Below are 12,992 nucleotides of genomic sequence, written 5' to 3' on the forward strand. Positions count from 1 at the left end.
GGGCCAAGCTCATTTCCTTGTGCTTGTAAAACTGCCCTGTCTCTCCTGGATTGTTTTTAAAGGGACCGGAGGAGTCTGTTGTAGAACGCTCCCCCCAATGCCATCTTCAACAGAGTGGCTGTGACTACCCTCAAGAGACCTTCAAGACTGGGCTTGCTGCCATTCCCCTCACAGAAGTAGGCGTGGTGGGGAGGGTCATCAAATCCTTTCCTCAGAGCCCTGCCCACTCCTTCCTTTACCTCCCTCCCAGATGTATGTAATTCTGGTCAAATTACAAGTGATTTCCTGGTCTCAGGATGTGCTGGAGTGTACGGCTCGAGGAAGGTTCACTGAAGGGGGCTCAACCTAAGCAGCTTTGGGGAAGCCATCATCCATGCGGGGGTGAGACTCTTCGGTGGGTCATTTACACCCCTCTAACTCACCCTGTACCACACTCCATAAGTAAGCATGCTAACTCACTTGCTTGCCAAATGGGCCTTTGATGAGACCAGTACTTTGGTTTGTCACTGGCGCCGTAATCTGAGGTGAGCAGACAGGACACGGTGTGTGCTCTTGCACAGGAAAAATGCACTTGCCACACTGTGAAAAGACAACCTGTGTGAAAAAGTCAGGGAGGATTTCTCAATGACATTTTCTGCCATGCTACAGGATAATCCAGTGTGGGAAGTGGTTGAGTTACTGGGAATAGCAACAAGAGCCAACCAAAATCGTCCATGAACTTTTGATTTATTTGATCTACTAGACATTTTTATTTATATAAAAGACAAATGGCATAGAATGAAAATAAGTGCTTTAGATTTTGATATAAAAAGAATATTGTGCATTCACATTCCTATTTTAATACATGAGTATGGCTGAAGTGTTCAATAAAAGAATAAAACCTTCCCTTTATGCAGAGTAGTGAACAAAAGTCAACATTTTTAGGAATGACAACAATGTTATTCCTTGGTCTTTTTCTTGAATAAGATAAAAAAAAATGACATAAACAAAACAAGCCACAGTAACATGATACTGTGTTCCAGTTTCTGATGATGACCCGGAAGTGAGATCACTTTTGAACGCTAGAAATCCCACTAGTGGACCGGTATTCTACAAATTCACCGCTAGAGGGCGGTGAACAACAGCTGTTGGGAGGGCATCAGCAAGCCCTAAGGTGCAAGTGGGTTTGGGGGATTTCCAAGGTGTTGCACAGCACATGTCCATGGGGCGGAGTCCGTAGATTTTTGTCCCACCCCCAACTTGACCATGTATCCTAAAACCCCTGTGATCTGAGGCTTTCCATGGTCCAGACAGAACAAAAGGCTCCTTGGTAGTCTTTCAATCATGTTCCTATTTGGTTGAAAATAAGTAGCTTCAAAAACACACTTTAAAAAAAGAAGCTGTTGCTTGCAATATCCACATTTGTTGGTGGATTAACAAGCTTCCTATTAAAGCACATTCTTTGCGCTCATCCAAGTGGACACATATTCCCAGACTTTTCACGGGACTCTTGTATGTCCCCTATTCAAATCCTTGCTCATAGTTTCTGCAAAGGTTAGGACCATGCAGAGACCAAGAACCATAAAGAAAGAGCAGAGAGCTTCCCTTGCAGAGACAAAAGGAACTTAATGTGCATACAAAAGAGACTTGACCTAATGGGAATCATGCACAGGAGGTCCTCTGAGGTCCAATTCATGGTCAGCTTCAAATCATAACATCAGACAAGGTATGTGCAGTTTAACATGTTACCAAAGCGAGGTGGCATGAATGCACATTTCTACTATGTGTATGCATGTGAGGATGCACATGTGGTACATGTATGTCTGGAGGTCAGAGGTCAAAGATAGATGTTGTTTGTCAGGATAGATGTTATTTGTTCACCTTGCTTTGGAGACAGAATCTTATTAGCTGACCAATAAGCTCCCAGGGATGTTCACCTCCCCAGTGCTGAGATTACAAGTGTCTTCCAATGAACATGGCTGTTTTCATGGGTTCTGGGGGATTGAACTCATGCTCTCTTGCATGTAAAGCACTCATTTTTATTTGCTGACCTATCTTTCCAGCTTCCAAATGCTCATTTCTTAATGGCTCTTGACTAGGAGCAGCTTTCATTTCCACACTGGGATGGGTGTGGGTAATGTAAAAACTGACTGCTTACCAGTGAGAAATGAAGCAGCTGTGTGTCACAGAGTCATACCTTCTTGCTGTAAATGATGCCCTCTGAGAGGGACCCAGGAATCCCTTCCCTCCTTATCTAGAATTAAGATTTTTCTGTCACATCTCAAATACTTAAAATGAAGCTCAACTTTTTCAGACATTGTGCTGACCAAGCAAAATATGGTCTCAAAGTGTCCCCGGACACAGTTGTACAGCATGGGGAGTGTGTCATTCAAATCCTGTCTGCCATTTGGGAACCTGGGAAGATAGAACCCATTGGTGCTATCATGGCAAGCTAGAAATGCCAGCAGGAGAATGACAAAAATTAAACACAATGAGCCAGCAGAGCTGGACATGGGATATGACACAATTAAAAAAAATGATAACAGCTGGGAATGAATAATAGTAACTCAGGCACAGAAGAAAATCAAAGGACACAATCTATGAGTAGATGGTGGGACAATTTTATGGGTGAGGAAACTGTCTTCTTTGATTCCGGCAGTTTATGAAAGTGGAAAGATGGGGCCAAGTTCCTAGGCTAAGCCTGAAGATTCACAAGTCAGATATTAGGCTTGAATGTCCATGGTAAAATGAAAAGCAAGGCACGTGGGAGCCCCTGGGGCATAGTGGTGGACTGGAACTTAGCTCCCTGGCTAGGAAAGCACCCTCATGTAGAGGGTAATTATTGCAAAATGAAGTGTTTTGTGGCCAAAGCAGTCTGTGAGGCATGGATCCTTCTCATGCAACTGTCCCCCCAACCCCACATTCAGGGGACCATTGCGTGTGTGATTGTCAAGTGCTAATGCTGTCCCGAGCCCCTTCTGCTCCATTCTGGAGCTCTCCAATAAAAACTAATTTCCCGGGAACATTTGATCTTTTTCTTTGTCTCCATGCAGAGTATGGCTATAGATAGAAAGATATAGACATATATAGATATATATAGATATAAAACATAGCTATTCATATTTACATACAGGCATTAATAAAGTGCAAATGTTATTGGCTGTTGTAAAAATCAATCTCATTTCCTGAGGAAGTGCTAATACAGCTTATGCCATGACAAAGTCCAAGGCATAGAATGCTCTCTTTCACTTAAGCCCTGCTGCTGCTGCTGCTGCTGCTGCCGCTGCTGCTGCTGCTGCTGCCGCTGCTGCTGCTGCTGCTGTGGTTGTTTCTGAACATGGAGCAGCTATCAGGAAGAAGGGAGCAAGTCCTTGGTTTCCCAGAAGCATCAGTCAGGACAGCATCCCACTGCCTCTGGTCTTTGGTGAGAGGGCAGCTTCTGGAGGGTTGGCCCAGCCTGCCCAGAAAAAGCTATTTGGTAGTGTTCAGCGAGCCATCTTCTGGAATCTTCTCCTGGGAGCAGCTCCTCCCAGAGAGTCTATCCGGATGCTCCAGCTCACTAAAGCGCTCTGCCACACACTGGGCTGTGAGGCGGGCCTCAGGATCGTGGTCCCAGCACTCTGTCAATGTCTCACACACGATCTGGATGCCCTGCAGAGGAAGGGAGGGGTCCCAAGGGCGTCATCAGTGAGTGGTCTCCATGGACTTAGCATCGATATATCATTATCAAATGATGTCCTATCAGAGTAGGACTCAGTCTAAGTGGTCATGTGTTTGAAGATGTGTGTCAAAGGGTGATATCACTCTCCACCTTAGTTTTTGAGACAGGGTTTCTCAGTGAACCTAGAGCTAGCTGATCTCAGGGTTTCTCAATGAACCAAGAGCTCACTGATCACAGGGTTTCTCACTGAATCCAGAGCCCACTGACTTGGGATCCTTCTGTCATGTCTTCCTCCACACTTGTCTTACAGGTGCACACCACGGCACCCAGCTCTTTACATGGATACCAGGGATCCAAACTCAGGTTTGCATGCTCATTTGCAAAGCCTTTACTAACTGTGCCATCTCTCCAGTACCTAGGATCTACCCTTGGTGGCACACATTGTATAGATTGTAAGAAATATATCTATTACAGGCTCTAAAAGACCCCCATTTCCCACCTTAGGCTGGATTCTCTCTTTCCCTTGCCTTTCTCGGCCTTTGGAGTTTTACTTTCAGAATGTAACATGGCTGGATCATAGGTACTCTTCTGTTTGAGCAGGGTTGAACATCCAAGCCCAGAGTGGGACAGGCATTAGCCTGGGTTCACTTTGTAAAGTCCATAGCTCATAGAAAGACTCAGAAGTTGCTCCCAGGACTGCCAAGGGTGGCCCCAAGATGTCCCAGTCATCTCCAGTTGACATTAAGCTAGGCCCTTTGACATGGCTGCCTTTGTATGCCAAATATGCCTGACTGTAAGATGGTTTATAGCCTGTCCTCCCCGAGACAGCTCCACCCACTGAGCCTCACCCCTATGTAGGAAAAGTGGTCCAGATAGCAAAGTGCTCTTCCACAGGCTGCATTCCATTTTGCATCAAAAAGATTTCTCTTACTATTTTAAGTCCTTTCAGAAAATCAGAAGGTAAGTAAATAGTCTGAGAGGTGGAAATAAGATCAGCTCCTTCCATGTAGAGGCCAGCATTGCCCCTGGTGATCTCCATACAGGCAGGACAGATACATCTAACACTCTTGTGGAGAGTTGGCACTTGCCTGCCAATACCAGCAACTTTTACAACATCTGGGGAGTTCCCCCACCCCCAGTTCTTGATGTGGAATTAATTGCATAATTCACCTAACTGATGGTATTGATTGATGGCCCTGTTAAGAGTAGAGTGTTATTGTTGCTATACCAGAAACATTTATTTTGTTTTGACACAGTAATTACAGGCAGTAAATTAAATTAAATATTAAGCATTACCTTGAAATCAATAGGGCAACAAATCTCATTAAGAGAAAAAAATGTATTATGCAAATTCTTTTCAGAATTTTATCATAATGAATAACGGCTTCATTATAAGAACTTCACAGGAGAGACCTCAAGAGATGGTGACTGAGTTTCAACAGAACACACCATTTCTGCACCTTCTAATTCCTGAGTTTTTTCAAACAGTCTTGCATTTTTAGAACCAAAGACAATTTGTCTGAGAGTCTGGTGAAGACCTTGACCCTGGGAAGCCTGGCTTACCTACTCCTTGATCACAGGGCTGGCTCTGGGCCAGGACTGGCTTCCCAGCAGGCTTCCTGCCCTATTTGTCTTCCTGATAGAGCCTGGCTTGCTGTTTCTGGTTCTCACTTGAATTCCCTGTGCCTTTAGGCAAACCTATGCACCCATGGCCAGCAAGGATGAAGGACTTCATCCAAGAGAGCGATAAATGGCTTTGCTGGGTGGAAAAGAATCATTCTTCCAGAGAGATAGAAAAACGCTCTGTTCACTGAGGCTCTTCCTTGAGTATATCACACATGTGGTCAACTGTCTCTCATTCACAACCTAGTTTTTCTTCCTCTCTTCCAACCTCTGTTATGAGCAGCCTTAACTTCCAGTTCTTTGGAAGGAATGACAGAGAGTGGTGTGGGTGTCACTCAACAGGCTGGCCTCCGCCTCCTTTTCTTCATTGCTTTCCTGGCCTCCCACGCATGCTCATACAGGCTTCCCTCTCAGCTCCATGAACAGCCAGAAGATACAAGCTACCGGACAACCCTGCTTGTTTCCAACTGCAAAGTATTTCTTTGTGAAGGTGAAGACCCCCAGCAGAATAAAGTCGGAGCCCAGAGGGAATGAGATAGAGGCTCCTGATGTGAAGGCGCAGGAGTAGATGGCAGACACAGCTAGCAAAGTATCTTAGCACTGAATCCAGAGGGCTTGGGAACAGTGGCCAGTGTCTTACAGTAGTCATCTGAAAACTCTCTGTGTATGCTGTATAAGCCTGGTGATGGCAACTTACGACAACAGGGTCATCCACTTATATTGAAATTTTCCTTAGGGACACAAACCTGACAGGTTTACAGAGAACCCGGTGCCCTGTACTCAGAGTTAAGCTCCATTTCCCAGAATTCTCTATGGTCCACAAGCAGACTTCCCTGCATGTACCTTCTGACCTTTCAAAGCCAGCACTCCTTACCTGGTGGTTGAGCCAGAAGCTGGGGATTTCAGGCCGCCCTCGGTCTCTCAGGACATTGTCCTTCATGCTCTCCACACAGGGGTGCTCCCTCACCTTGGAACCAAACGGGGGTTCATAATCTTTCACTTCTGTGAAGAAAACAGGAAGACACGGGCCAGTTGAGCACAGGGCAGCACAGGCTGAGAGACACGTGCTTGGTGAGTGCCTGGCTGGATAATATGAGGAAATAATGGCAGGATGAACCTGTCATTGCTAGAACACTTTTAACGATAAAATGAGAAGGAAGGGGTGGTGGTGGAAGAATGCTATTCTACTGGTGATGGTTCAATCCTTCTAGGCATCATGCTAATAGCTGATACCTAGGGAATAAGGCAGACAGGGACCCAGCTTTCCCATCAATGCAGGCATGCTCAATGAGGGGATACTGTTTCTAAAGAAGGAAACAGGTTCTTTGGTGGTGGGAAAACCTTACATATCGTGGGATGGAGAGAGAGAGAGAGGGAGAGAGAGAGAGAGAGAGAGAGAGAGAGAGAGAGAGAGAGAGAGAGAGAGGGAGGGAGGGAGGGAGGGAGGGAGGGAGGGAGAGAGACAGAGAGAGAGAGAGAGAGAGAGAGAGAGAGAGAGAGAGAGAGAGAGAGAGAGAGAGAGAGCTCAGCAGTAAGCATGTGCACCTCCAGGGGACCAGAATTTGGCTCCCAGCACCCAAGTTGGGGGGGTCTCACTTGCTTCAGCTCCAGGAGATCTGATGCCCTCTTCTGGCCTTTATAGGCACTGCATTCATGTGCACATCTTTATAGGCACACATTCATATACAGTTACACAAAATTACAAAAATAAAAAATAAAATCTTTTTAAAAGCCACATATATTACAAATCTTCTGGTCCTCCATAGGCCCATGGTATACAAACAGATTCAACAAAATGTGTTCAATTTTATGGGAACATCAGCTTTACAAAGTCAAAATTCTGAAAGAGGCTGTAACCTGTATGGTTCCTGAAGACATTGCTAAAGGAAGTAAGTCAGATACTAAAGGGCAAATATTATGTGGTTCCACATAATGTCTCCCCAGAACTCACTGGAGATTCAGCACCATCATGAGGCACCAATAGGGAGGGCCAGGTAGGACCTTCTTAGTTGGCTGAGGGAAGTTCTTCCCTAATAAATATCCTCATGGATCACCAGGCTAATGCCTCCATGGGTTGTTTGGAGAGTGCATCTTTTATTACAGCCAGTTTAAAGCTGCTGTGGCAGTACAAGGTCTCATCCAGCATTTGGGATGCTGAGGCATGAGGGTCATGAGTTCAGGGCTAGTCTGGGATACACAGGGAGAACCTGTCTAGACAAAACCAGCCAGTCTCCTCACCCTGTGGTGGGGAGAAGAGCGGCACCAGGCTGCACTGCTCGATTTCCTTGTCTCCAGAACCCCGAGTCAACAGAAAGCTTTTTCCTTTATCAATACTGACTCAGCCGCAAGTATTGCATTATGGCAGTAAGAAGGGGTTAATCTCCTTAGAGACAAATTCACAGAGATGAAGAGAGAATGGTGTCTATCTAGGGGTTAGGAGATGAATATCAGGGAGAAGGGATAGAAATGTGGGGTTAGCACTTATAGTCAGTATACAGTTTCAGAGGGGGAAGATGAGAGAGTTCTGGGGCTGGGATGTAGCTCAGTGGTAGAGTACTTGCCTAGCATGCACAAGGTCCTGAGTTCAAGATCAATCACCAACACCATTGAAGGAAAGTGTGTGTGTGTGTGTGTGTGAGAGAGAGAGAGAGAGAGAGAGAGAGAGAGAGAGGGAGAGAGAGAGAGAGAGAGAGAGAGAGAGAGAGAGAGAGAGAGAGAGAGAGAGAGAGAGAGAGAAGAAAGAGTAGGGGAAGGCTGGGCTATATTCCACATTTTCTCCCAAAAGTATGCAGGATCTTTGGCCTTTAACTTGATAATTTTCCTTAATGAGCAAAAATGTCAGTACTTTGCCTTCTGTGCTAAGAATGGAAGATGCTTCCACGGTCAAATGGAACTGAAAGAGGACTAGCCTGTTTTATTTTTCTCTTTCTTTTTCCCAGGAGTTGTGTCTGCCTTTTTCAGCCTCACCCCGGTAGAAAAGCTGTCAGGATCTTATTTTATTGTTTTATTTGCTGGCTGATTTTTAAAAATAGTATTCCTATTTATTCTTTGAGATTTTCATATATTTATACATTATATTTTGATGATATCCATCTACCACCACCTCTCTAACTCTCCCCAGTGACCCCTCCCCTGTTCCTAACTTTATGTTCTCCGTCTTTGTTATCAATACCCACAGGGTATTTTTAGTAGCTTATTTTTCATAGGTTTTTAATTTTCTCTTATTATATTTTAGAATACAATTGCATTTATGACATTGAGATGAACACAAACCCTCTTTGTCCCCTTTTGATTTCAAACATCCCAAGAAATTCATCTACACTGGTCTTAGGGTAAATTCTGAAATCTGACTTGTGGGGTACGTAAACACCACTTCTTTCTCCCGTTCCCTATCCGCCATCAGACTGTTGATGCTGAGGCTGAAGACTGAGGTGGGATTTTGTGTCTTTCTCTGCTTGGTGCTTCCAGCTTTGCTTTATACGCAGACAGCGCCCAGTAAATACAAACTGGGATGATTTCAAGCAAGAGCTGAAGCCAGGAGGGTCAGAGGCAGCTCCAGAGGAGACACCATGCTCATCACCTCCTTCCTCTGGAGTGAATGGAGTGACCGACGGACCACCGTCGTCCCTTCCAGATTATCTCGTGGTCCAATCCAACCCAACAGACAGGTCAAGATGGCATGGGGTTTGTGTGACATATAAATTGCTCGTTCTATGCTGCGTTGGGCCACAGACCCCCTATTGTTAACTCTTTCGCTGCTGTTGCAGCTGTGTTTCTTGCTTGACTAGACACCCTTTACCAGCCACGTCCTCCAGAGCAGTTCAAGTGTTGACAACGGTCCTCAATCTTTCCCCTTTCTCTGCAGAGTTATACTGGGCTGGTGGAAATACCCCAGCCTGGGGATGCCTGGACATGACACCCACCCGCCAGTGGCAGCCATGTCACAAGGTGACATGTGTGTTAGTGACTAGTCCAATCTTCTTCTTGCCTCTACAAGCCACTCTAAGAGCTTCTGTGAGACAAGGCTGAGGCCAGGCTCTCTGAATGGTGTGGAAATCACAGCTCAGCTCCTTCTCCCTGACTGTCCCTGTTTCCCATGAGACCTGCTCCTCAATAAACAATGGCCCCCAAATCTTCACTCGGTCCTACTTCTGGCAATGCTGGCCCAAGCCAGCTGTCCATGAAGAGCTTCCTTCTTTCTTTTTTGGTTTCTGTCTGCTTAGCTTCCTATATGAAGATAACTGCCACTCCACCATGAAGGAGCTTGCAAAGCCCTTCCTTGAGAAGTAGAAAGGATGCTCAGAACCATACAGCATTATGGGGGTCTGATGAAGTGCCTTTGCCTGTCCAGAAGGCTTCCTTGCTTTCTCCTTCCCAGGGAACACTTTAGAGAGTGTTCCAGAAGCCACAATCCCATGCCCATGCTCAGAAACGACAGGCAGGACATTGCAACAAACGAGAGGAAAATATCAAGATGGCACTCTGGCCCACTGTCCACCTCATGGCTGACAGGCCCAAAGAGCAAAGCAAACACTTCCGTGGTTGAATCATTGACTCAAGCTAGCTTATTGCACTCCAAGTTCTAACCCTCAAAGTCATTTGTGATAGCTCCTCTTCATTGTCACCTTGACAGACTTGGAATCATCTGGGAGAATCACCTCTGGGTGTGTTCTTGAGGTTCAGGGTAAGAGGACCCTGTTCTTATGTGTGCAACACCATCCAATGGGCTCCATTCTTAAACTAAATCAAAAGGCACAAAGGAGAAATCCAGTTGAATCCATACATTCCCTCCCTGCTTCATGACGATGGACACACAACGTGACCACCAGTCACCTCATGTTCCTGTATCCATGATGGACTGGCCCCTAAAACTATGAGTCTACATAAACCTTTTCCTTCTTAAGTTGCTTTGGCCACAGCTGTCAATCACAGCACTTATTTTAATGTTTAAGTTCAGTGTGGGCCAAAGGAGGCTTCTGTAGAGCGCGGGAGAAGGTGGCTGCAGAGATGATGTAATGGATGCTCAGGCGGAAAAGGAAATAAGGCATACATTTTTTCCCAAAGCAAGGGGAAGCTTAACCGAGTTTCCCCTGTTTTTCCTGAGACCTTGGGAACTGTAAGACTTCCTGTGCTCTAAAGTCCTACTTCCTCTCTTCGGCTAAAATGGGGAAGGGAGGTCAAGGGTCATTCATCCGCAAGGCGCTGGCAGAGACAACCGTCTGTGCCACACTGGGAGGATCTGAAGGCGATGCTACTTCTAAGTTTAAAATGGAGAAATGGAGGGGTGGGGGGTGTCAAAGAAGAGCATGTGATCCAAACTGGTGGGTGCCTGTCCCTTGAAAGTGACCTTTCAGAGGCTACAGTGGTGCACGCCTGTCATCTCAGCACTGGGGAGGCTGAGGCCGAGGGACATTGTAAATCTGAAGCCAGCTAGGGCTACACAGAGACCTCTAGGCAGACAGTCTGGGCTACAAGTGAGACCCTTTCAAAAATTAGTCAATCAATCATCACTCAGCAATGGCTCAGGTTAGGAGTGGGGCAGGATTTGAAGTGCGCACATCACATTTGTTTATTTATTCATCTGCGCACAAGCTCTGGAGCACTTCTTGAGGTCAGAGGTCAGAGGACAACTTGTGGGAGTTGTTCCCTCTCTCCTTCCACCTCCTGAGTCCTCGGACTTGAACTCAAGAGCCCAGGCGTGGCGGCTGGTGCCCCACTGTCTGAGCCATCTTGTATCCCTGTGCACACATTTCAAACTGACCTTTTTTTAACCCCTGAAAACGCCACCTTTGCACACTATATGCTTCCACGCAGATAACAACACATGCTACCCTTTTTTTCTTCTCATGGGTTTTGTTGATTCTTCTCTCTGGGGTCTTTCCCCTCATTTTGAACACCCGACTACCGACCTTGCTTTCTTCTCTCGTGTCCCACAAGTGTGCCGAGATGACTCACATCTGGCTGTGTGGATACCTGCCACCAGCCGATGTGCCTAGCATCTGCTCTGGGCACAAAGAAGAGCTTCTGCTAACTACTTTCATGGCTATTCAGGCAATCCCATCTGCTGTTCTCTGAACCTGGGGACATGAACGATGCATGGAAAACCATTCCCTCCTGGATTTTCTAAATGCTCCTTGGTTCTAAATTTGCTTCAAATTTTGGCAGAGGTCCACCCTTAGCTCTGAACAAGGAAGCAGACCCCTGAGTTAAAACCTGAACTCTGAGAAACAAGGTCAGAGGTCAGACCTCTGAGGGAGAAGTTTTTCAGGCAGGGATCCTGTGCTCGGTGCGTGGGCACTGACGGCCATTGGGGGAATCTCATACTCTGTATGATAGATACATGAAATAGTCCTAGGAACGGAGCCGCATGAAGGACTGACAGCGTACTGGGGGCCTGAACTGCTTTGGCTCCTGGTATCTCGAGCCTGGAAGACTGCAGTCCACCTGTTCAGTGAAAGCTAAACCCACATGGACTCCGCCCATCTACTTATCTTTCATATCGGTGCTTACAATATTTTAGAAAATGCACATGTTTAAACCCATAAAATCACTAAAGGAAAGTTTCTAGAAAAACCCAGTCTCCTCTCATCACTTCCACAAGGGTGGCTTTGGTGAGATTAAACGGTGTTTAAACCATTACCTTATTGGTTATAAGTGAGCACTTCTCGATTTACTTTTCATAAAAGACCAGGTGAGTTGCCCTCAGTTCAATGGAGAGAGGCTTCAGCAAAGCGCAGCAGAAATGAATTGTAGGAAAAATGAGGCCAGCTGGGCATCTCTAGCTATACCGCGTTGCTATTGAGGTCACCTGGTCCAGTCCTGAGATGGCTCAGGGCGTAGGGGCCTCTGTTGCTAAGCCTGAAGACCTGAGATTCATCTCGAGAGCCACGTGGTGGAAGGCGAGAGCCAACTCCTACAACTTGTCCTCCGATCTCTACAAGCACCCCCATGGCACACGTGTGCCTCCTCGACAAATAATTTCATGAAAATGTAAAGTCACTTAGACCCATTCTGGGGTCCTTCCTTATCCTATAGCGGGTCTGAAACAAGCACCTTAAGCACACTGGCTTTAAATGTGCCAGGGCAGTGGGAGCTGGGTCATGGTAAGGGAAAATGAGTGGAGGTGACTCAGCATGTTTTAAGAGTGTCAAAGAGCCAGGTGGGGAGGATGCTGAGGAGCAGTCTGGAGGGATGTGATCCAACACCTGCAGTTCACCATTAAGAAAACGGAGGCTCAGTTGGGCTGCCATGGGGCAGGCCTTTAATCCCAGCTCTCCTGGAGGTGGGAGGTGGGGCGTTGGGAGGGTAGGGGGGATGGGAGGTGGGGGGGGGGTGAGACAGGGGCAGTACTTGTGAGTTCAAGGCCAGCCTGGTCTACAGATCTAGTTCAGGACAGCCAGGGTTACACAGAGAAACCCTGTCTTGAAAAACAAAACAGAGAAAGAGACAGACAGACAGACAGAGAGAGAAGAAAAGAAAAGTGAGTCTGGAAAACAAAGGATTCTGAGCTGCTCCTGGGGTCTCAGGGACCCTGCAGACTGGCCTTGTCTTGTTAAGAAGTTATTATACTTTCTTCTCTCCACCTGGCATTTCAGAAAGTGCTCCCCCAATCCTGCCCACAGCATGCACTGCTAGGGGATACCCCACCCACTGAGAACCTGACAAATGTCTCCCTTCCTGCCAACCTTGGTGAGGTCCTCTCTGGCATAAGCCCTCAGGAAGGGCTCTT

The 12,992-nt window shown here is 46.5% G+C and overlaps 1 protein-coding gene across 2 annotated transcripts in view; it reads right to left on the reverse strand.

Annotated features, from left to right (window-relative positions):
* Positions 1-710: 710 nt before the first annotated feature.
* Positions 711-12,992, reverse strand: part of Tgfbr2 (transforming growth factor beta receptor 2) — a 98,170-nt gene continuing 85,888 nt past the window's right edge. For both annotated transcript variants that reach the window (XM_015990260.3, XM_006970248.4), the window contains 2 exons: positions 6,138-6,265; positions 711-3,630 (listed from right to left, as the gene is read on the reverse strand). In XM_015990260.3, coding sequence (XP_015845746.1) covers positions 3,451-3,630; positions 6,138-6,265 — 308 coding nt within the window. In that variant the 3' untranslated portion in view covers positions 711-3,450. The remainder of the gene's footprint in view (positions 3,631-6,137; positions 6,266-12,992) is intronic.

Source organism: Peromyscus maniculatus, chromosome 7, assembly GCF_049852395.1.
Source record: "Peromyscus maniculatus bairdii isolate BWxNUB_F1_BW_parent chromosome 7, HU_Pman_BW_mat_3.1, whole genome shotgun sequence".
Lineage (NCBI taxonomy): Eukaryota > Metazoa > Chordata > Mammalia > Rodentia > Cricetidae > Peromyscus > Peromyscus maniculatus.